Source organism: Theobroma cacao, chromosome 4, assembly GCF_000208745.1.
Source record: "Theobroma cacao cultivar B97-61/B2 chromosome 4, Criollo_cocoa_genome_V2, whole genome shotgun sequence".
NCBI lineage: Eukaryota > Viridiplantae > Streptophyta > Magnoliopsida > Malvales > Malvaceae > Theobroma > Theobroma cacao.
Window position 1 is genome coordinate 27,302,017 of NC_030853.1, and position 24,001 is coordinate 27,326,017.

The window sequence follows — 24,001 nt, forward strand, 5'->3', positions numbered from 1 at the left end:
ATTTCAACATTAAGACATAAATGGGCCATGCCATGATCTTGTTGTTATAACGCAGGCTATAGGGTAATATACAATTCTATCATCAATTGCTGATGAATATTCCACCAAAATAGATACATAGTTGAAAAGTTGGCATTAACTCAAGTAGTCATCAAAAATGAATAGGTTTGTCATTCCATTTTTAAGTTGGATCACATGTTCTGATTGGCACTCGGTATTATTTTTGAGCACAGCAGCTGTTAAATGATGGTGACTTCAATTTCTCCCCGTATGAACTGAATGTAAATGGCAAGGACCACCTCAGCATATAGAATATGAGAAGTTTAATTTGGTACCAGCAACCCCACTAATTTATGTACACCAAGACTTGGAGTTCAGAAACTCCATTGCCAACTGGTGTCCAATGAGAGTCTGGTTGCCTGAAGCTGTGTTCTTCTTTGATCCCAAAACAATAAGAAACGGAGCAAAAACATGGAAGAGCTTCAAATATAAAAGCCCTATACCCAGGTATCGGTTCTATAACAACTTTGACTCTGTACATTCATCATGCGCAGTTTGTATGCAGGATACAATAAACCAACAACCCTGGCCTTACTTTCTAAAACCATCAGTTTCCAAATACAGGAGGGGGAAAGGAAGGACATTGAAAGTTCTAAAAAACTGACAAGCTTTATACACTATTACTCAACTATTCAGATGTTATCAGTTTCTTGAATTGCTAGACATGCTTCTGACATCAAGCCTAGAAGAACTCGCGGTCATGGAGAATCGTTGGTGCCACAAGGGTCCAAACGTAGAGTGCAGCAGTGACCCACTCGGTGCAGATTCTAACCCAGACTGATGTCCAGCCAACATCTACAAGAACTGAGCTCTCGGATGAGCTGGTCCATCCTGAAAGAAGCATAGCAGAGTACATGCTTGCCAAGGCAAAGATCAGGTGGAAGAATGAATAGGAATAACTAACCGGTCGAGCTTCTTTCTCCTTCTTTTCCTTCCCTTCTTCCACATCTTCCCCTTCCAGAAGTGGTTTCTTACCACCTGCACCCCAAGGCTTTCGTCACTTGGTTAGCGAAAGTAAAACCAGCTCTCGTAATTAAAGGGAAAGACTACTGTTTTAAATGAATGAAAGTTATTCCCCCAACAAGAAAGAACATTACTTCTGAGGGCATTTTAAGGTGGCTTGAAAATGCAGAAGGTTATCAAATAAAAGTCAAAATTAGACCCCAGTTTAGAAAGCATCATTAAGTGGCAGCAGGGACCTTATCTATTTAGGCTCCATTTAGTTAGTGTTTTTGCTATTTGCTATTTGCTTTTTTCTTTTTTATTTTATTCTTTCTTTCTTTTTTTTTCTCTTTTTTTTTTTTGCAAAAAATGAATATAAATAAAAAAAAATTAGCAAAAGCATCAACCAAATGAAGTCTTACTAATTCATTTTGAAAACTTAGATGGCATCTAGCTCACACATCATTTTAAGTTTTGAAGCATTTCACCTGGCACTGGATAAAATACTCTAGTCACCATGTTTAACTAGTAATAATTACAATTTACAAGAAGCAGCAGGTGAGGAAAGATGTGAATCAACAAATAAAAGGAGTGTAATAACCTGCAGATATTTACCAGTCATATTGGTTAAATATAATTGCACCAAATACCACATGAAAATCCTAGCAACACAGCTGGGACTAAAAATGGTTTTTGGAGTGTTCCAGATTAGCTAGTTCAGCTGCCACTTCATTTTCTTGACTCAATGATTAACTGTACCATAAGTAAAATGATTTACGAAATAAGATTTTGGCAAGGCATGCACAAGGGACAATGAAAAAGATCCTTTCCCAGACTCTATAGCCTTATTCTCCCCTCTACTTCTAAGTATCTTAATATTTTTTCCTAGGGAACAGCAAACAAAACGTTAACAGTCAATACATGTGAACCATGCAAAAAGATATAACAAAGCATCTAGCTCAGGCCTCTGGAAATGTCAGAAAGGAAACTCTAAGAAATATGGAAAACTTGTATAAATATATTCAATTTACATGTTTCCGAGAGTTAATGATAAGAAGTATTAAATAATTTGAGTACCTGACTTTGGGGAAGATGGTGGTGATAAAAATGTTGTCGAGGATCCAGCACGGAGGGCTGAATAGAGAACTGAGAGAACTGTTGTGAGCATCCCAAGAATAAGAGTACTAGTGGAAACAGCTGAGGATTTATTATGGAGACCATTGCATACATAATCTCGAGGTTCGCTGGAGAGACCCGTAAAGCAGACATAAGCACAGTAAATTGATATCACGGAAGCAGGCAAGAGGCTGCCATTCACCTGTGTAAAATATTCACTTTCAATTATATTTTTAGTTGCAAAAATCTAATATATATTTATTAATTATTTTGTGCCTAAATGGTAAAAGCCTGCCAAAAATCAAGGTCATCAAGACTTAGCACACTGCAGTGTGTCTTATACGCAGGTGCACTTTTACCAACAGGAGATATATGTAACATGCTTTCCTATTTATGGTGTGCATTGTCCCTAAGCATGCATAATGAAGCAAAGGCCTTGAGAAACCAGGGATTTGGAAGTTAAACCAAGAAATATGAGCTCCCGGTGAATAAAATTATAAAAGATATAAAGTTCAAACACCAGGTAAACTAGCAGATGGTCTAAGGAGCTAACCAGATACATTATCCAGTCTTCTGCCATTTGATGGAAAATTAGAATAGTATACACTTGGATTATGCAACTCAAATTGTGCACAGCAGGTCAGCCTGCTTATGGAAAAGCAATAAATGGGAAAACAAGCTTATCCTTACCGCAGGATGCAAAGCTATAATTCCAAAAGCAAATGCCAGAACCATTGTCATGACAATAAAGAAAATGTTGAGGCCGCAGTCATGACCAGAAGGGTTGAACCATATAAACAAAATTCCAGAGAATACAAATGCTGCAAGGTAGCAACCAACTGATACAGCAAGTAAAGCAATATACCTGAAGGCACAGAATTTTAAGGTTAAAAATCAAGCAAAAGGAATGGAGAAAAACAATGAACCACAGGAATTTGAGCCAACCATTTTTGTTCATCTTTTTCAACCCAGGCATCATTCCATGAGTGTGTAAAGTCAAGTAATATAATCACTTGAACCAATAAAAACAGCCCTGCACCAAACTTCGATAAAGTTCCTGAAAGTAAAGCAATTTTGCAAAGTTAATCATGGATATCAATGAGATATCTGACAAAAATGTTTAAGCACATATAAAAGCCTAAGTATAGGATTCAAGAAGTTGGATTCAACATAGCCCCAAGAGACACAAGCATTACAACTCAAAAAAACTAAGAAGCTAAGCCTGCTTTGCCCTCTTCTCTCCATAAATCTGGGAATTAAATGGCAGATAAGAACTTGTGCGTTTTAATAAATCTCACTGAATTAAATTTCAGGTCAGTAATTATGCCATTAGGAAACACAAATACTCCATAATATTTACTTGATAGACATCATATTGGAAAATTCATTTGAACATTGATTAGAAGAACGATCTTGCTCTTCTCATGGAATCCTAATCAGATTTGACCTATAATTGATACCCCTTGCAGATCTGGGAAATGGTTGATATGAAAACAATAATATTGTCTCATGTAGTTGCATAAAATTGAGTTCTTTGTCTGTGACACAAGCTTGTTGCATGTATTAGAAAGGTCCAGTGGGACCCAGTGCATGAGGCTCCCACATTGTAGTGTCTGGGGAGGGTTAGCTACCCTTGCTTGCAGACATGCTGTTTCATGTATGAAAAGGGGAAAACACAAAGTCCATTTGAAAAGTCTGTCCTCATACCATTTGAACCATTCCTCCAAATTAGAGAAGATTCTAATAATTGATCTTCCACTTGAGGGAGCAAAACTAACCATAGACTGTGATGACAACATTGGGAAGGAAGAACATAAGGATCACAAGCAAAAGCCAGATCACCATCTTTGCAATCCATCCACCATGATGCCATGAATCACGTCTGTCATTTTGGTCCTTCACACCAATCATTATTAGAGCTAATATAGCAAAAAACAGGCAATTTCCCAAGCTTACACGAAGTACTGCCTGTTGTTGAAACCATGCCTCTGTGTGAGTAGAAGTGTTTATCCCTGCCAAGAAAACAATATCAGAATACTTGTGACTAAATATTAGTAGTACCACAGAAACACCACAAGAGTCATTAAATATACTAACAATTCATGAATTGACAGGAGCATTTGCATTGCTCTGTTATGATCTTTTGGAGCAAGAAACGTTGGCTATTAGGGTATTTATTGATATAAAATAGTTTACTGAGCGTCAAGCAGCCAATAACACACAAAAGATAAATACCCAATTGATATAGGAGCTTTAAATTACAGTAGAAATAAACACGGTTTCTCTTCTCTAAACGATCAATTATTGCTAAAAAATCATATCAAACATACAAAACCTGAATGTTTAATATACTGATGTCCCATATTTAGATGGCAAAAAAGCATAACAGATTTCATCCAGTACTTAAGTGGAACAAGCAGTGTGATCACAGTGATCTTTTCATTTTTTGTATGACATAATAATAAAAATGATATCAAAGAGAGCTCAACAACTCTATTAAAGAATGCTGAGCCAATCTACAGAACAAAAATAATTTTCTTTTGTTAGCAAGAAAACCAATAAGCAAAAGTACCATTGAATTCTGCCATCATGAAGTTACATCCTTAACACTATGGACAAACACAGTCACGCTTACATTGGCTTAGGTTGGTAATAAACTCCGTTCTGATTGAAACTTCATATATTTTTCTGCAATCAAAGTTCCTGTCCTTTAATAAGCACATCAATCCTTCTATTATTTCAGGATTCTGTACATTCTTAGCGTACTCTTCAAACATGACTAAACACGAAAAGCACTTTAAAGCGTCAAATACCATCTTTAAACACGAAAAGCACTCTTTTTTACATCAAAATGCTCGAAACTTAAAAGTTAAGGTTCTAGAATCAGCCTTTGTTAGGCCCATACTTTGAGATAATCGTAGCGACAATATTGCATCCCTGAATAGCTGATTTTCTTCAAATTTTGAGAAAACAAATCCAAAATTCAAACATTTGAACTGCCCAATTAGTAAATTTCTATTTTTTTAAAAATACCCAATTATTATTTTCATCAATTAAGTCCATAATCAATCCCGAAAAACTAAACGAAGCAAAAGTTAAGCATACCCAGATGGGCAAATCTCACAGTTTCAAAGAAAGAAGGAAGGGAAATTTACATGGTAATTTCTCCAAAAGAGGAGCAGCAACTTCCCTAAGAATCCAAGAAACAACGAGGGAAAGGCCAAAGAGACCACAATAGGCAAGCCTAGCTGATTTCTTGGAGATCCCAGACGCCACCGATGAGCACAGCCCGCACGTGGACGCAGCACAGCAAGATGCCAAGCACGACATCTCTCTCTCTCTCTCTCTCTCTCTCTCTCTCAGATGCTAATTAGGAAATCAAAAGCTACTAGCAAATTCAAAGAGAAGGAAAAATGATTGACAAGAAAGAGCTGACTGGTAGCTGGGCGAAGACACAGAATTCGGTAATTTCAAATGTTTTTACGTGCGAAATTTGAAATCCGGTTTTTTAATAGATCATTGGGCCTATTGATTTACTTTGGGCTTCCTGATTGTATCTGCAACTGCAAGGCCAAACCCATTGGGCCTGTTAGAGACCATTTCTATATGGAAAATCTCCTTTGGACCTTAAGCCTTTACTGGAATTATTTGTTATATTCTTAATATTAATATTTATGTTTATGAATGTAGTTATTGCAGTGATTCAATGATTTTTTTTTTTTGTTTTGTATTAGTACCTTTATATATCTCAATTGTTTGTCACATCATTGGACTATGAACCATACCTCTTCTTCTTCTTCTTCTTCTTCTTCTTTTTTCTTTAAGACATGCTTAGATTCGAAATTCCTTGTCCTGTTAACAAGAAATTGTTTTCATGGAGGGTATATATGCATATTCCACCTTTCAAAAAAGAGAAAAGAATCATTCTTAACATCTTACTTGTGAAATATACAAAAGTATCTTAAAAACGTATGTATCAATCACGGTTTGTTTATATATAGTAAAGTCAACTTTACTGTGAGCTCAAATGATAGAATTTAATGACTTTACGGTAATTTCAATTTTGATGACTTTATTGTAAAAATTTGCTGTAAATAAATCACTATGTAAAATTTATTTAGATGTTATTAATGTGATTTTTTTTTTCTTTGTGGGATAGTTCAAGTTTGATGAGGGAAGAATATTTGAGAATTGGGTCCTCATTTTGGGAGGTAATGTCTGGCTTTGGCTTCTTTTCTATGAGCCATTTGCTTCATTTATCCACTTTTAAACTCGATGCTTTCCACATTCAGACAAAGTGTCATGCCTCTATATATATAGTGGCTGACAATCAATACATACTGTTTACTTCCCTAAGAAATATACATCAAGTCCATCCCTTATCCCAAACCTTAATTATGTATATACAGTATAATCAGAATTATAAGAGGATCACAAGCAATTTTAAAATGGGTTTATTTCACCTTAATTTGGGTATCATACTTTAAGTAACAAGTGGAATCACGCTTATTATAAGTATATATTCATAAATTTGTTACTTATGATTTGTTGCAGAGGAATGGGCGAATCTGAAAGTCAATGCAAGTTGTGATTAATTGTCATTTTTCATAGAAATGCAAATCTTCATCTACGTCTTAGCATATGAAAGTAGGTGGTGTACTAAAAGTAAGTTATTGCTATCATTTTCCTTATCTTTCCCATATTCTGCTGCTCTCTACCCTTTGATCTTTCCATGATGTTTCCTTTATATGGAATGTTGTGATCGTGCTGTCTCACTTAGTCACATCCAAACCTTATAAGATAAACAACTTGCCCTCCCCTATTATTGTACTTCCCATCCTCCCAACAAAATGCAACAAAAGAAAATGCTCCCCACCAGCTTCAAATTTTTCCACCCCTTTCTTTTCAGCTTGGTATCCCATTTATATATATATATATATATATAAACATGTCCCTAAGTCTTGCTTCATTCTGCAGCACGTGTACATGTTCCATGTCATTGGTCCATGTCGGCACAACGTCCACGTGTATGCCCTTTATTGGCCCTGGTAGCTCCAACATGGACTCACTTATTAGCTGGACTCGGTATTTTGTTTGATGCTTTAACCTCTAATCTTATAAAGGTCCACATTGATTATAAGGTAGTATTAGAGATCTTATCCTTGATACTTATGCTTTAAGATAAGGCGTAGGGGTTTTCCTTGCTATCCTTTTGCATGGCAATGGGACATGATTTGACACGTTGGAGTGTGACCTCTAAATCTCTAATTGCAATCTTTCCTGAAGCTTATGGATAACATTCTTGACCAATTAAGTCCAAAGAAAGAACACCTTTTTAATCTCCTTTTTTCCTTTTTTTACTTGAAAAGATATATATGTATAGTATAAGATATAAAGAGAAGTGTGGCAACTAGCATTGACAAGCCACCTTGAGCCTGACTAGAGGATATAAAGGAAATATATACAGCTTGTCACCGCTGTGATTGCTTATCAGATGTGAGATGTGACAATCCTCTTTTAGGATGTGTTTAATGTAGTTGACCTACAGTTAAATTAGCATTTTGTTTTGCTTTTAGTTTGGGACATGGATCAAGCTAGAAATTACCCTAATTATAGCTATACACTAACTGCAAATATGCTTGTATACAGATGTACCAATGAGGCCGATTGTGTGCTCCCTTGGAGGAAACTCTACCTACTAAGAAACTAATATTGAAGATTGAAACTACACAAACAAGCCTAAAGATAACCTGGAGTTATCCATATAAACCGTACAGACTATTTTAAGAGAGTCATAACTAACCTTAACATTCTGAAAAAAATTAGTGATTACAGATAATAAACCATTATGTATAAGATCATGGGAGTCTTTGATGTAAGGGACGTATTCTCAATATTCCAGTCACGAGAGTTTAGTGATAGCAATACGCAAAGGGAACCAGCCAAACCCAAATCATCATGTTGTCCTAAAAAATCAGAATCCAAGACTTCTAGACCACCTGCATATCCATGCTGTTAGGCCAAGAGCCTCAGCGGTCCAGGAAAGAACTCGGCAATATATGTCCCTGGGGAGAGGAGATACCAGATCTTACTAGCCTCATTTGATGAGTTCATTAATTTGATGGGGTCAGTGATGGGGTCTCCAGCAAGTCCTTTCTTAGGCCTTAGCTTAAAGAATGGGAAAATGGTGTCCAGAAAAGGATAAAAATGTGGGGTTTGTGAACTATACAAGATAAGGTTGATGCTCGATGCTTGGAACTGCTTTGAAAAGTTTGGCAATGATCAGTGCCCGGCAAGGTTGTAAGTGATAAACAAAACTGTTCAAGTTGAATCTATGCAGAGAGAGAGAGAACTGCGCACGTGATACTGATATGTTTGATGGTAGAAGTGGACCCTCGTGGAAGCCCTGGAACTCTACAATTGCATGTAAAATCCCTTACCTGGCTGGTTGATAAATATATATATATATATATATATATATATATATATATATATATACTACCTAGGATTCTCAATAAATTTGGCCGCAATTAGGGGAACTAATTGGAAAACAATGGGCAAGAGATTTGCTAAGTGGAGGAGAATGGTGAAGCAACAGAAAGGAAAGCTCTATATCATGAGAGTCTGCATCTCTATGCTTCTTTGTTGGCATAAGTACTCGTACAAATAGTACGATGGCTCTGAGAAGTCTTAAATATTACTTGTTTTCGTTGACAAATTCATTTTTTTTTCCTTTCATTTGTTCTCCTTAGCTTGTCTAGTTGTTTGATTTTGCTTCTATTGAATATGTAGACGGATGAGATTTCAGGATAGATCATGAGACTGTAAGATTGAACTTTGCACTCTCTCTCTCTCTCTCTCTCTCTATGAAGGACTTCTTGTTGAGAATTATTGCTAGTGTTGTACTTGTTTGTTTTGTACGATCCCTTCAATTGTGTGGTTGACTTTCTGCAAAGCTTGCACGAATGCTTTGCACTTCGCAGGCATATGATCTTCAGTGCTTCATTCTTCAAATTAATACAAAAAGGTTTTGGTTCTTGTGACCGTACGTGTTTATCCTTGCCTAGTACCTAATTAGCAAGAGACTATTTTAGTGCATCGTACAAGCTTGCAATGATTTCCTTTTTTGAGATAATGTCCAAAAGTATTAAATAGGGGCATTCGGCACTTAACAGCTTTGTCCTAACAATATGATTATACAAGCCGTATTAGCTTCATTTGATCAATTTATAAGGTACTTATTTGGCAATACCTTAAAAGCGGAAGAGTTTCTTTCTCTTGTTTGATGACAGAAAGAGGAAAAACAAAGATCTGGGCACCCAAGAATCATAATTTGTGGCGCTAATCAAGTGAAGATGTTCCACCTAATTGTGACCCCTAGTGGGTGGGTAATAGAGCGTGTGGCAGTGTGGCTTTCCAAAAATATTCAACCCATTAATCTAAACGAAATGAAGGAACATCTAAAAGAATGCATCCAAGCACATCCTGGAATCCTGGCAGATGGTGGGTCTAGTTATGTTATCTTACAAACAATGGGACAAATGAGAGCCTTGTACAGACAGGGGAGGGCCTTCAAAAAATTTAGGATAAGCTATAGCTTTAGCAAGTCCTTTTCCAGGGTTCATTTGTCAGGCAGACAAGCTGATGGGAGTCTGCCTTGTCATTTTTGATTCAATGGGGCCTTCTCCATGGTAACCCACTTAGGAGCCAACACTTGTCACTCGCCACACATTGTCCATCACATACCTTCCCCCTCTATATAATTCCATGTTCCATGAAGAAACCACATAATAAACCGGCTTAAAAATTCATATACACAACCAACAAGGTTAATTCTCTATCTATACCCTTTTATGTCAAGTTTCTGCTTGAACATGGCAGCTGGGTGCCCAAAATCGACAGGGATCCCCAAGCTTCGACTATGGCAAAGGTGTTCGAGGCTTGTCAAGGAGCAGAGAACGCGATTTTACATTATATGGAGATGCACGGTGCTGCTTCTACGTTGGGAGGAGTAAAAGTTTTGAAGGTTAGCTGGAATTAGGCTTTTTTGTATATGTTGCAGGACGGTTAGCCAGAGAGAGGTCTCAATAGTGCAAAGCTCAAACTACTATTTTTTTTTTTTTCCCTTAGAAATCAGCAGGCATTATATGCCTACAGGGTTGCTTGCTTCTGATGGTGACTGGTTTTTTTGGATAGAATTAGTGGAGCTATATGCCTGACTGTCGATCAGGCAAGAGGTAGATTGTGGCTAGGTTAGGTAGAATGTATACAGATTGTGTAAAATGTAGTAATTGTAAAGTAAGGTGGATGGTTCTGAACCTCAAAAATTGCTTTCCAACTCTTTATGTGGCTCACCTATGGTCCCTAAATTGCGTGCAATTATATTGTACTAATGATCAGATCTGGAAGACGTGAGCAAAACAATTGTCTTTCAGAGAGAGGCTTTTATTACATGGTAACTCTGCCGATTTAAGTAACATGATCCATCTACATCGTTAATGCATTTCATCAGTTGTAGTAGACCTCAACAACAACAGCAGTTCTTCCTATTGATTTAGGTAACCTTAATTCTTCTTAGAACCTTGCCGTGGATAGAGTGTAGTATAAATTATCTTTTCAGGACTAGTCTTTGCGAGAGGGGAAACGGAATCTCCAGTAAGCACTGGCTGTCGGTCTGTCCATCAAACTTTAGAGAGATGATTTTAGTTTTCGAAGAATGAGCAATTTACAGAGATATAACTAAATTCAGTAGTGTTTTCCCTCTTTCTTCTACTTTCCATTCCCGGAAACAGGCTAGTTAACAAATAATTCATCTCACGAGGCAAAATACACCAAAATCACGATGCCAAAGCATTTCTACAAACTCACGCGTGCTTCCATTTCCATATTCCATCACCCTAAAAATCAAAATAACAAAATAAGAAAACAAAAAATTGAAGACCTGGGCTTGAAAACCATGGAAGTTCTAAATTACATTTCTCTTTAACGTGCTTATATTTAGAAAACCACCATGCAGTATGCACGGGAAATTCACTTAGACGTAGCAATCCCGTCAATCTACAAGCCTTTATTTTTTTCCCTTGTCCACCCTTTTTAGTGTAGAAACAAAAATACTCAGCCCATCAGGATCACCCGCATCAATATCTGACAATTATATAATCTTATTCATCTCTTGTCCTCAGCAGGTGTACCTTGTATCCTGGTGGAGTTTGAATCGCCCTCAGCAGGTTTTTTCGTGGCTTGACCTTGCTTACTTTGGGCTCCCTGGGTAATCATAGACACAAGAAAAACCAATATCAAACTCTAGCAACTTCGAGAAATCAGTGGGGTACTCATAAAATAAAATTATTTGTACATTACTAAGCAACAAAAGTTTTAATGATTGCCAAACTTCTTTCAAGACTATAAACTGATTTGCACAATTAATTTGTTAGTAGCCCCACTATGAATTTTGTGGTGATATATGTTTTCTCTTTTGTAATTTCATACATGGAAAAACACTGGAGGTGACAAAGTGAGTGGCAACCCATGTAAAAGGCTAAGCTTTACGTAACAGATCAATAAAGGCTAAGCATTGCTCCTAAGTGCTGCTTCCAACTACAAAAAAATAATGTGAAACCATGCATCTAAAAGCTTTATAAGGGAAATTACCTCTCAAAAGCCCTTCTAATTCTTTCTGTCCACAAAAGCTAAAAAATAAAGGATAAAATCTATCACCTCTTTTTCTAGCCATACAAGCATGTACATCATTCCAGGCTATTAAATCCACCCCAATTCTGTTGGAGTTAATGCTTGCATGTGTCAAGTGGACAAAATGACAAGTAACAATCCACTTGGACATCCTGCATGTTTGTATGTGTTTTGCTTGGTGTTGAAGAACACTACGTGTAGCTATGCATGTCACTATGATAATCATGTTTTACACTTGTTTCTCATGTATTAACAAGTGTTATATCTGTTGATGACTTGTGTTAATGAAGCTGTGTATATATTTGTTGAATATGAATGAAACTAGCCTGGCCTTCTCTCTTTGTTTACTCTGTTTTAGAGATATAAAACAGAGGCTGCATCTAGCAGCCATTTACTCTCTTTCTCCCAAAATTATAACAAATTCAACCCACCACTGTGGAAGAGATGCCCAACATAGCAGAAGCTAAAGAACAAAGCTGTCTTGGGCCACAAAGAACAATGAACTAATTCGACCGACATCTTACACAAGCATCTATTCTGAAAAATTTCCCTCTCTTTGGGAGGTTATTAATGATCAACATTCATTTCATGGTGCCTCCTTGAGAGGGAAAAGCAACTTGGTTAGATTTCAAGATTGCTTTCCGTGGAAACTTCTACTCCCTCCAATTGATCTCTCTTTCACAGCCTCTCGATAAAAAGACTTCACCTCAAAAACTCCCTCTTGCACTAAGTCTCCATCTGTGGTGATCATCTCTCCAGAAATTCCTTACCACCTCAAAAAGAGCATGTCAAAGAACTTGGACAAAATTTTAAGTTCTCAACTTGTCCATTTCTCAAAAAAATGCACATTCCAATACTGACCATTCAAGCTAGAGAAGCAAGAGGTATATTTGGTACAGTATCTTATAGTGCTTTGGTTCTTCACTTTTACCTTATAGTGCTTTGGTTCTTCACTTTTCTTTTTGTCAGATGCTAAATTTTAAATACCAAAAAAACTCAGTTATTTATTCTTAATCGTTTTCTTTATGAATTAGTTGGCAGAAAAGAAAACTATTAACCGTTGGCATTTCACCAAGAACAGATGGAGCAGATCCATCAATGACACACACACACACAAAAAAAAAAAAAACTAAAAATAATATTTCCTTACCGCTCCCTTCTGCCCAATCAACCTCCGACTTGATGGTGCCCGTGCCACTGATGAAGCAGCAGCGGCAGCAGCAACACGGATTCTGCAATAAATTATATAGCATCCATTCTTATTTTTTGTTCTTTTGGAAATAATTGGATGAGGATTAAAGTTCTAGCACTCCAATACCTTTTATGCACATCAACATATTCATCTGTTTCATCCACTATCTCCTCCTGCATTTGTAAAGACAAACTGCAGCTGATTAAGAAAAAACCAGTAGAAAAGAAACAAGATCCCAAGTTACTCTAATTTACCTGCAGAAGTTCTTCAAAAACATCTTCTAGGGTGATAATACCAATCACCTCACCATCTTCAATATCCTCTGACGTGATTGGCAATCCATTTGTTGCAGCATCTTGCCTGTTTAAATTGGCAGGTCTTGGAGCCTTATCAATGTCAACAGCAATGCTCTCTGGCTTTTCTTCCAGCTTGGATAGCAGAGGAGTAGTCAGTTGGGAGTCTGCAAGTGAGACTTTGTTTTCTTCATATTTTTGTCCATCAACTGTTGGAGGAAGAATCTTATTTTTTCCTTTAGCCTTGACAACAGCTGCCATATGACTGCTGCCCTTTTGAAACTCATTTAGTATATCATACAGAGGCATATCAGCTGGAACCCTGTGGAAACATCCACACATGAATTGCAGAATAGGTGGATATTTTATGCTTATTACCAAATAGAAATGATAAGCATATTCATGAATAATTACGAAACCTTGGAATTCTCCGGATGGAAACAGCACTGACTGGTGTCTCAGTTTCAGGGCGTACAGTGAGAAGGCTTTTCACCTAATTCCAATGTCCAAACAAGATTAGAGATGCAGAATAAATAAAATAACCAACAAGATCAGCAAAGCTTTAGAAACCAAAATGCATGAAGGATATGAGCCTTCATCTACAGTCTTAAGTTATAACACATACCAGCAGAAGTCCAATAATGTTTTTTGGATTCCCAGAGTAGACAGGGACACGGCTATGACCACGAGCAAGAATCTTACCCATTGCCTCCCTGGGGTAATTAATTAAAGATTAAAGATCAGAGAGAGATGGATGAACGAGAAACTTATCACATAATTCTTTTTAGAATTTCAACTAGGATTCAAGAAAACAATACAAAAGGATCTGGGTCAGCAGTTTCATTGAAACTCTAGACTTCACTAACACATACAACAGCTTTATGATAGAAAAGTAATGACCAACATTCTAGTCAAAAAACATCTACCATTCATAAGTAGTTGTAAATGCTCAATGCATTTATATAAAATATAGGATAAGTGGAAGGAAAGACATATGAAGCCAACATACTTTTGTGAACAGGAAAAACATTACACAACTATTGAAGATAGGTGAATGGATGTACATAAAGAAATTGAACATTTTTAACATTTTTCATTTTCTTTATGATGGATTTAGGAGAGGTGATGGGTTGTATGGAAATATGAAGTTTAGCACTCATCATGATTAATGTAGAAATCCTTCTTACATTAAAATACCATAAAAAAAGGAGCAAAAATTACCAGTCCAACTTTGAATTGACATCTAAAGAGAAAGTTGATTCTATAGGTGTCATAGCCTCCTCAGCAGTCTGTCCAAACATTATAATGAAACATGAAAAATAAATTGAAGATGCAAGCAAAACGATAAAATTGTTTGGAATGTGATAATCCAAGTGAAGCCACTATGACAAAAGAGTATGCGAATTTAAAGCTTATATTACTTTCTAATATTCCATTTTTGCAAGATAAGTGACCATATATCAGAATCTATATAGTATAAAATAAAGATTCAAAGCCATCAACCACACTGCTTTTATGTGACGCATACCTTTTCAGTCAAATCTAGTGCTCCGCTGATAATTGTTGTCTCATCATGAGTGAGCTCACCTCCCTTGCCAGCCTAAATAATTAAATCAAGAAAGAAACAATCAATATGAAGAAAGAGACACTGGATGTACAGGCAATCTTCTGCCAGTTCTATAATATTTGACAAATTAGCCTACTTTGGCAAAGGATTACCATAATGTTTAATGTATGGTGACTTCAAATTGATTTACCTCTTGGCTGTGGATGGAGACAAGGGCTTTAAGTTGAGCCCGCCTAAATAGTGCTTCATTATGCCCCAGCACCCAATCCAGAACCTGGAAAACATATATAACAATAGTGCTTCATCAATTCAAATAGCCTGTCAAAACTACAGAATTGCGAAGACATGATAACTCTAACAGAGACTATACTATGTTTAGACTCAATCTTCTTTTCCTTTTTCTTTTTCCTTCTATTTTGGGGGGTGTGCAGGGTAGGCAGGGATGTTGAAGCTTCATTCTACACAACAATTCAACCTTTATTATAGCAAAGATGAGAACAATAACAAAGACTAGATATAAGTAAATAAAAGAAATAATATTTCCCTCTATTTCTCTACTGCTTTCTACTTCCTCCCTCCTTCCCCACCCAATACTAAATCATGATTTCTTTCATCTTTAGGATAACAAAAAGGTCAAACTCCAGTACCTCTACTTACTTGGGAAGGGGGAAAACCCATTACCTTATGTTTCCCCAAAGAAAATCTGTAGGTAAGGAAGGATAAGAGTAGCACAAATATATTGACAGGAAAATACGAACCATTAGATCACCATAGGCATACTCAAGAAAAAACTCAATTTGCCAATAGTGATTAAAGAATCCCAGGCCTCAAAGCTCCAAGGAGCCAAAAAAGAGATTTCCTCCAACTTTATTTAGCTTTCAATGAGTAGCACTGGCTTTTTTTGCAGGGAGTTGACTAATAATCAACCACATAAAACTCGAGTCTAGTGAACAGACTTCAAGTGCTGTTTGCCATGTAATAGTATCACATTGAGTAAATAGACAAGATTAATTACGAGAATTATCTCCTGAATCAACTCAACCAATATTATGTATCACAGGACTAGGAATTATTAGAACAGTTAAAAAATTCAGCCTTTAAATGACTTATTCCAGCATGGGAGTCAACAGAGTGCAGCTCATAGAAAATATTGCAAGAATGTAAAGTACTGGACTTTGAATTTACCTTTCCAATGGGATAAGCTATTGGATAGCAAATAATCATTAAAATTCTGACGAGCACTACAAAATTGGCACCTACAGCAAGTCCGTATCTTGTGCATATTGATTGTGGAATAACCTGAAAAGTAAAAGGAACTCATCTTGGCCCAGGATTCAAAGGTCGAAGTCAAACTAATATGGAAGAAAAGTTTGAACAGCCTACCTCACCAAAAGCTAGAACAAAAGTCACAGAAAGTATAATAGCAACATATTGATTGAAAAGCTTATCCAGGTATATAGGAAGGGCCTGCAAATTCCAAATGTCAAGGCTGTCATTGAAAGTCAACTTTTTCTTGAACATCCTTAGTAAATTTGATACATACTAATTTGCAAGTAATTTTCAAGATAATTTCATAGAGCAACTTGAATAATATTGTCAGATAGCCTCGGCCTCATAACAAGCATCATGTTCAGCAACTAGGTAGTTAATCACAGCAATCTACCTTAAATATTTGTTTCTGTGATTCACTAATTGCATAATAAAAAAAAAAACTAGATATCAAAAAACACATAATTGCAGCCATAGATTAATTGCTTCATATAAGAGCCTATTTAACATAGTGCAATCCCATTCCTATAATCCAATTCAAGCAAAAAGTATAAGTCATTGGCTTGCACTGTTGCCACATGCAAAGGTCCAACAAGCTGCAAGTAAGAACACGTATTAGCGATCAGCAAGCTAAAGTTGAGAACTCCCTTATTAGCTTAAAACTTCAGTTCCAATCTTTGACTTATATCAAAACTTCAGCTTTAGCTAATCTAATTTCAAATTTTCGTCCTACACAACTTTGTCTAATCAAAAGTTTTGAATCTATCCTTCTACCTTTTTTTTTTTTGCATCAAATAACAAACAAGCGATAATTTCACTCAAAGGCATATCCAATTGAACCGAAAAGAGTTGTTGAATCAGTTTTACCTCCATAGCAGCGGCATTGCAAAGAAGCAAGGTCACCAAAAGCTGATGCTGTTTCTGAACCACTGGCAAAATAGTAGCTAAAAACAAAAAATGAAATAAAATAAAATATCTCAGAATGAATAATTATTCTAAAAATTCAATCTTTTCTTCACACCAATTCCAAATCCAAAGCAAATAAATTTAGTAATATATATTCTACCGGCTTGTTTCTTCTCAGTCGGAGTGCCGCTGCGCTGGAGAATTTCGAGTTCGACGAGACCAAGCGACATGAGTCCAAGAGTGAGACCCGACATGATCCCCGCGAAGAGGACTAAAAAGCAAGAAATCCCGGCGTAGATGAACCACCACGGAGATCCGAACGGAATCCCACCTCCGACGGATTCATTGACGGAGGCCGCCGTGTTCAACAGCATCCTCGCCGCCACCACCGCATTTATCGGATGCATCCTGGCCGTTTCAATCACACGGAGTCAAAGAGAGAAAATAAAAAAAGCAGAAATGTGTTGTTCTTTTGCGCCCTTTTTTGGTTAGTCCATGAATATGCTGAATAAAATGTCAGGGAATTGGGTGAGACCACGTGGCCGGATCTGTTGGGTTTGGTGGGGTGTGTTCACGGGATTCGGTAGAAATAGTGGTGGGAACAAAATCAACGGTGATGCTGATTAAAATCGAACACGTGGCAGGAGACTGCGGGGATCTGCAGATGGTTCCATGGCGGGCTGGCGTATTCAAATATATCCGCATTTTATTCTCTATTTTTCTATTTGTGTTATAGAAAATTAATGCAAGTATAAAAATATTAGAAAAGTTTAGCCTAATATAGGGACAAAGTAGGAAAGAAAAGAAATCATAACTAGTAATATTATCATGCTTCATGTTCCAAAAACAAAAAATCATTATCCTTTGAGGTGCCATGAAACAATCATCATGTTTGTCGGTAATTGGTGTCTTAATATAAGCTTTTCTTCCCCTTTTTTTTCTTTTAATTTGTCAATTGTAAATATATTCCAATCGCAGAGCCAAAGGAGCACTGATGGCAACCGACTCTCTAATTTTAATTTTTAATTATATATATATATATATATATATATATAACTTAATATATATATATATAATATAATTACTTTTATAATTACTTTTTAATCACTTCGCATATAAAATTTTAGATTCATCACTGTAATCTTCGTCATTGTGATCTTCCCTTTCTTAATTCGGGAATGCAAACCAATATGAACTATAGAATAGCTAGTCTTTGGGATTGGAAGTATCCCGAAGTACTTGTTATTACTATGCCTGCAGATGGAAACTCAAAGTGTGGGATTTGGCACCCTGACCTTTATCCAAACCTTGATTAAATCATTGTAAGACATGATGGTTAACAAGGCAGTTAATGAAAAACCCCATTTTATACTTTAAACTCAAATGGTTATGTGGGTTGAGTAACTCATTACTCTTTTTTCGAATCAGGTTCCCCTTTCAGCTGAAATGGTTATGTGGTCTTTTGCACTTTTGTAATCTGTTCACTCAAATTTTCATTTGTTATTGAAGATAAGACAGATAGGAGTAACAAATATTCATACAGGTAAAGGTGGACACAACAAAAAATCTCTTCGATTCTTAACAGAAACCATAAGTGAAAGACTGCACTATGCTTCCCTAAGCACTGAATTAAGCTGTTAGTTGCATCTGACACTAGGTGAAATGCTTCTTACATTTTTATTGGCTCAGAATGATTTCCAGGAAAAAGAAGCTTTAAAATGAGGCAAAAATTAGAATCTGTATGGTGTTGCCCTCCCCCGATTTTTGGACAATCCAGGCATTGCAATTTTAACTAAAATAAACCTGCCATCAAAAAACTAACCAATTTGGAAGGCTTGAGAACAGGATGTTAGGGTATTGCCACATGAGTATATATCAATGTAATTGCTAGATATGCTACCTTTCCATTCATCTCCTTCACGGCTAACTGGGCCGATTGTTCCTCATCGAACCAAACAAAAGCAGATCCTAAAGACTGCTTAGATACTCTTTCTCTGACAACATTGACTGCTAGATCATATTAAACAATGTGAGAGAGAGCGACAATGAGAGCAATGCTTGCCGTAATTTTTAGCAATGATGCAAAAAATCTGCAGTTCACCACATTTTGAATAAGAAAGTAAAGATACCTAACAAATTAAATTTATAACACCAATTTCCAATACCAAGTAACAACTTTGATTTTGCAAGAACTCCAAGCAGAAACATAGGCACATCAGAGTATCCTTTGTCAATTGAGGACATGCTTATTTCTGGGATCAAGTCTTCTCTCAGTATTAGAAATGAAACAGTATTCACTAGAGAAGCTTAATTAGATAGGGCAACTAGAAGTAGAAACTCCTTTCTTTTCTTGCAGGCCCTCATATTTGCACATCCATGATCATTACATTCAGCAGATCTACTAACATATTTTACCAAATACTTCGGTTTAAATACAGAATCATGCTTTCTTTCTTTAGACGGGTGAAATGTTTTGTTTTCGCTCTATGTTTTATACCCCCTAGACACCGCATTTACTAAGGTGTTTGGCCACTAATTCTTCCCCATAACTATAAATTCATTCATGCACAATTATATGAAAAATATGTCACAGAAAAACCTATGATTAAAGGAAAATATCATATCAAGAGGACATGATTGCCTTCATAGTATTTTCCAATAATCCTATCCAAATTCATTAGAACTACTTCTTGGATGAACATCATAGTAAGCGAAAAGAAAAACTTGAGCTACAAAATTCTGACAAACCAAAAAGAAAACTTTGATAAACATGTTCACCTTGTTTGACTTCCCCGAACTGTGAAAACACCCTCTTCAAACGTCCTTCAGCGGTTGATTGAGGCAATCCTAAGACACCAACATAGAAAAACAATCATGCAATGTCAGCTACATTTATCATTACCACCAAAAATCCACGATATATACAAGATCTTAAAACTTTACCTTTGATGAAAACTCCTGCTGAAGTAGAACTATGGGATTCTGATTGAGAACTGGAGTAAGAACAGCAAATGGGTTGATGGGTCAGAGATGGGTAGCTTGTTCTGAATGTTTTGGGGATATGGGCAATGGAGATTGAGCGTTTTGAGTTGATTGTGGACAGTTTTGGAGGTTGGAGGGAGGAAGAAAGTGGCGACTGACATGACAGAAATACTGCCATCCGAACAACTGCAAATGCCCAAAGCTTTGTTGGATTTTGAGAAACTTTTATCTATCCAAAATGGAAACGTTCTTCTGGCCCTGAAATTGGTGGGCTTATGTTGTGCTGGAATAAGCGCCGACCTCCTCACTATTCTTGGGCCAAACTACTTCTCCAGTAGGAACAATATATTCATGTTTTTTTTTTTTTAAATGACCTTTGACATAATTCTTGAAAAAAAATTTATATTATTTAAAGAATTCAAATAGTCTCTCAATCAAGTTTTTATATTCTTTTTATGATTCTAATTGGTTTTTTATGACTACTAATTGACTAATTATCCTTAATTAAAATATTCATTATCATTTTAAGCTCATGTGACGTTGACATAATACTAGCTTGGAATATGAAAATGTCACATGATAATATCATCATGACACGTTATCATTCATTATAATATATTAGCATGTTATGTCAAGATCACATGATATAGATATTTTAATTAATAACAGTTAGTCAATTATTAGTTATAAGATTTATTTGATGTAAAATAAAAAAATAAAACTTTAATTAAACATAATAAAATAATAAGAACTTATCTGAATTTGCATGAATAATTTAAAATTTTTTTAAAATATTATAAAAATATATATTTCCCTTTTGTTTAATCATCCCTGATCCAGGCTGCCTATACCCCACAAGTATTGGCCAAAATTTTGGCTATATCTCTTGGTTGAATTGAATATAAATATTTTCACAGGATAAGTGGGGGGATTTTACCACATAGAAAATGAAACAAAGAAAAAGTTGTTTGAATTGTATATAGTTGTGGTTATTAACTAATACCAAGTTGATACTAAAGTTCCATAATTTAATTGGTCACTTCTTTCTTATCTCAAGGAATGTTTGAGTTATCTAGATGAAATTTGACCCCATTCAGTCATTCATTCATTATGATGATAATAAAAAAAAAGGGAATTCCTGATTAGATAGACAACATAAAGTAATGCATTAATCAATCACTAATTGAAAGTACTTTGGAATAGTTATGGACGCATATATATGTTAAATTTTGTTGATGATCTTCTTAAGCATGAAAAGCCTAAGACCATTGGGGATATAATAAAGATATGTGATGGGAAATTATAAAGTTATGATTGGAATTTGGAAAAATCATCACCATTAAAACCCCATAGTCTAAATTAAGTTACAATAGGTTTAACCTAAGCTAAATTCATTCTCGAGGGAAAGTGGGAATCGGATTAGAATTATATCCAAGGTCTCAATCTCATATATATGCCCTTCCACCCCGGAGCCCCACACCTTTTTTCAACCCCAAGTGGGAATCACAAGAGATATATATGTTCATTACTAATATTTATATAAAAACGAATGCCCTAAATCTCATACGAAATATTACTCTTAAAGGATAAAATTTAAGATTTTGATTTGATTAAGATGGCAGGTGAGATTTAAGGGATAGAAGAGACAGAGAGACAAAATACGTAGGGAAGATAATATAAAAGCAGAAGATGAGATAATATATATATATATGTGTGTGTGTGCATGAGAGTCGTTAGCATATCACCTTCCTACAAATTGATGTAAAGTCTAATACATACAAAAAAGGCCGTGCCAAAACAAAACCAATTAAGTTTTGCACTTATAGACGTCTTTGAATTGTTGACTAGCTCCAGCAGTCGACGTCACCGTGCAAAAATGTAATCTCCCACATAACATAAGCAATATTTTTCTGCGAAGCTTCGCGGTTGAAAGCATCCATCCAAAGGACTTTCCCAAAAGTACAAAAACAAATAAGGCCACCAAGCTAGAGACAACAAGATTGAATGAATAATGTCAGGATGAAAGTGAAGGGCATTTGATCAGTTACAAGGAGGTCCTTTGGGAATAATTAAGGGTTCAAGTGGGAGGGTTTAGGGTTTGATTCAAGGCCTGAGCAAGACATCTTGCCGCCCATCATGATCATGATGTGATGCTTTTTATTCTTCTTTTCTTTCCTTCTTTTTTCCTTTTTCTCTCTGCAAACACATGCATTTTTCTCTTTCCTTCTGCCCACGTGTCCTGCTTCGATTAAACTTTAGTCGTCTCACCACCATAAATGTTAGTATAGCTAGCCTTAGCCTTTAAGTTGCGGCTGTAGCACATAATTGAAGATTAACTATATTCCAACATGTCCAAAACTATAATAAGCTTCCAAACCCAAAATTATAAGTTCAACTTTAAGCTTCCAAAATGGAAGCATGATTTTCTTTTTTCTTAAGTTGCGTCGTTATATATCTCTCCATCACATTCTAACTCGAATATAAAACCTAAGTCCTATATATACCAATAAAATAATAATAATAGTAATAATAAATTACATAATAATATTTTAACAAAATGTCAATACCATAAGGCCAACCATGTCCAATATGGTAGCTTTTGTAAGGTAAACGAAAACGAAGGGCCAACTTGAAATTTTCAGGACCATTGAGAAGAGAATGCGATGCTATGTCGGGCTATTCAGCACACACATGACTTGTCTCGATATCTACCACCCCGTACGTGCACCACCCGCATGGATGGTTCGCCTGTCCTTATGGTGTACTCCCTAGGCAACGACACAAGATTCCCCTATGCCAGAAATTACGTACCATGCTGGTTTTTTTTTTTTTGGTTTCATATATATATATATATATCTATATATATATATATTGATGCATCGCCTCGGATTATATATATGGCCTTGGTTTCGTTTAGTCACCATTAAGATACCGCACTACCGATATTGCGCCCAAGTTTGATCCTTAAGTTGTTTTGGCGTGATATTTTGTTTTATCACTAAGATAACGATAGGTCGTAGTCTGCTCTTTGATCTTTATATTGTCATATACTCAAACATGTAATTGATTGATAGTGATAAGTTGAATCAGACTGTGTGTTGTGGCCTGTGTGTATTCCTTCCTTTCCCCCTCGTCTTATTCACACCTTAACTTTTTCTATTATAAAGGATAGAACACAAATCATACAAAGGGATGAGTTAGCATCTTTCATTTTCTGTTTCTGGTTTTAGTTTTGTCTAATTTCACAATCAAACAAAATTTATGTGCTTCCAATTTTTTTCTTTTTTGTGAAAAATATTATGTGCATATGCGAAAAGTGTATTTTTGAGGTGCATATATACGTCCAATAATGCATGTATCCTTATACATGATTTGATTATTTTTAGAGGTATTCGTAGAATTTTTTTCAATCCATTGTAAATAGCAATGCCCAAAGGAAGTATAGCAAAAAAATGCCTCAACTTACTCTATAAGATTATGGTATAGTAGGCAACGACCCTTTGCTTATCTTTTTTCATTTATTAATCTTCACATACTTTATAATATTTACCACGGTAAAAAATAAACGTTAATTCAACCGTTAAAAATTAACAGCTGTCTGACATGATTTTTTACATTAATCGATTTTGATTATGTTTGCAAAATAATTAACCTATTAACACGATATTAGCAAATTTTCGTAATGATATTAAACATTAGAGAGAGCATGCTAATAATAAAAGTTCATGCATCACATTAAATAAATGTTTAATAACCAAATGTTATTATATTATCCCTTTTTAGAAATGACAATACTGATCTGCCATTGATATTTTTGTCATGGCACAAGTTGATGGAAATGCTCTGTTACTTGAGGGAACAAGTGTACGTATACGTTAAAATAATTAAACAATAATTATACAAAGAATCCTCGTGTGACATTACATTCAATTATCAATATATATATATATATATATATATATATATATATATATATAAATGATG

The 24,001-nt window shown here is 35.7% G+C and overlaps 3 protein-coding genes across 5 annotated transcripts; all 3 read right to left on the reverse strand.

Annotated features, from left to right (window-relative positions):
• LOC18602882 (serine incorporator 3) lies at window positions 458–5,614 on the reverse strand. Its single transcript, XM_018119405.1, has 6 exons — window positions 5,274–5,614; window positions 3,897–4,130; window positions 3,064–3,175; window positions 2,809–2,983; window positions 2,080–2,320; window positions 458–1,038 (listed from the first exon to the last, which is right to left on the reverse strand). Exons 1-6 carry the CDS (start codon window positions 5,446–5,448, stop codon window positions 743–745), a joined length of 1,233 nt encoding a protein of 410 aa, XP_017974894.1. The 5' UTR covers window positions 5,449–5,614; the 3' UTR covers window positions 458–742.
• LOC18602884 (DUF21 domain-containing protein At4g14240) lies at window positions 10,853–17,563 on the reverse strand. 2 transcript variants are annotated; one of them, XM_018119919.1, is made up of 14 exons: window positions 17,196–17,563; window positions 16,997–17,073; window positions 16,244–16,327; window positions 16,046–16,159; window positions 15,051–15,134; window positions 14,822–14,893; window positions 14,515–14,582; window positions 13,919–14,006; window positions 13,713–13,786; window positions 13,255–13,615; window positions 13,127–13,173; window positions 12,959–13,040; window positions 11,310–11,382; window positions 10,853–11,015 (listed from the first exon to the last, which is right to left on the reverse strand). In XM_018119919.1, exons 1-14 carry the CDS (start codon window positions 17,440–17,442, stop codon window positions 11,011–11,013), a joined length of 1,476 nt encoding a protein of 491 aa, XP_017975408.1. In that variant the 5' UTR covers window positions 17,443–17,563; the 3' UTR covers window positions 10,853–11,010. The 2 variants fall into 2 exon arrangements, with proteins under 2 accessions (XP_017975408.1, XP_017975407.1); XM_018119918.1 differs by having other exon boundaries at window positions 10,855–11,382; window positions 17,196–17,562.
• On the reverse strand, window positions 18,514–20,233 carry LOC108661521 (RNA-binding motif protein, X-linked 2). Of its 2 annotated transcripts, none has more exons than XM_018118897.1 (4): window positions 19,979–20,233; window positions 19,814–19,882; window positions 18,936–19,042; window positions 18,514–18,852 (listed from the first exon to the last, which is right to left on the reverse strand). In XM_018118897.1, exons 1-4 carry the CDS (start codon window positions 20,193–20,195, stop codon window positions 18,766–18,768), a joined length of 480 nt encoding a protein of 159 aa, XP_017974386.1. In that variant the 5' UTR covers window positions 20,196–20,233; the 3' UTR covers window positions 18,514–18,765. The 2 variants fall into 2 exon arrangements, with proteins under 2 accessions (XP_017974386.1, XP_017974385.1); XM_018118896.1 differs by having other exon boundaries at window positions 18,936–19,045.

What these genes read in the sequence shown, in the direction of transcription:
- LOC18602882 (XM_018119405.1), bottom strand. Translation starts at nt 5,448, where the DNA reads ATGTCGTGCTTGGCATCTTGCTGTGCTGCGTCCACGTGCGGGCTGTGC. An exon ending in TCTTTTGGAGAAATTACCAT is followed by an intron (nt 4,131 to 5,273) that starts GTAAATTTCCCT and finishes TTTTCTTGGCAG; the next exon opens with GGATAAACACTTCTACTCAC. An exon ending in GAAAAAGATGAACAAAAATG is followed by an intron (nt 2,984 to 3,063) that starts GTTGGCTCAAAT and finishes CTGTGCCTTCAG; the next exon opens with GTATATTGCTTTACTTGCTG.
- LOC108661521 (XM_018118896.1), bottom strand. Translation starts at nt 20,195, where the DNA reads ATGGCAGTATTTCTGTCATGTCAGTCGCCACTTTCTTCCTCCCTCCAA. An exon ending in GTTCGGGGAAGTCAAACAAG is followed by an intron (nt 19,046 to 19,813) that starts GTGAACATGTTT and finishes AATATGATCTAG; the next exon opens with CAGTCAATGTTGTCAGAGAA. An exon ending in TGAAGGAGATGAATGGAAAG is followed by an intron (nt 18,853 to 18,935) that starts GTAGCATATCTA and finishes CAAATTGGTTAG; the next exon opens with TTTTTTGATGGCAGGTTTAT.
- LOC18602884 (XM_018119918.1), bottom strand. Translation starts at nt 17,442, where the DNA reads ATGCATCCGATAAATGCGGTGGTGGCGGCGAGGATGCTGTTGAACACG. An exon ending in TAGCTTATCCCATTGGAAAG is followed by an intron (nt 15,135 to 16,045) that starts GTAAATTCAAAG and finishes TATGTTTTCCAG; the next exon opens with GTTCTGGATTGGGTGCTGGG. An exon ending in ACATTATTGGACTTCTGCTG is followed by an intron (nt 13,787 to 13,918) that starts GTATGTGTTATA and finishes CATTGGAATTAG; the next exon opens with GTGAAAAGCCTTCTCACTGT.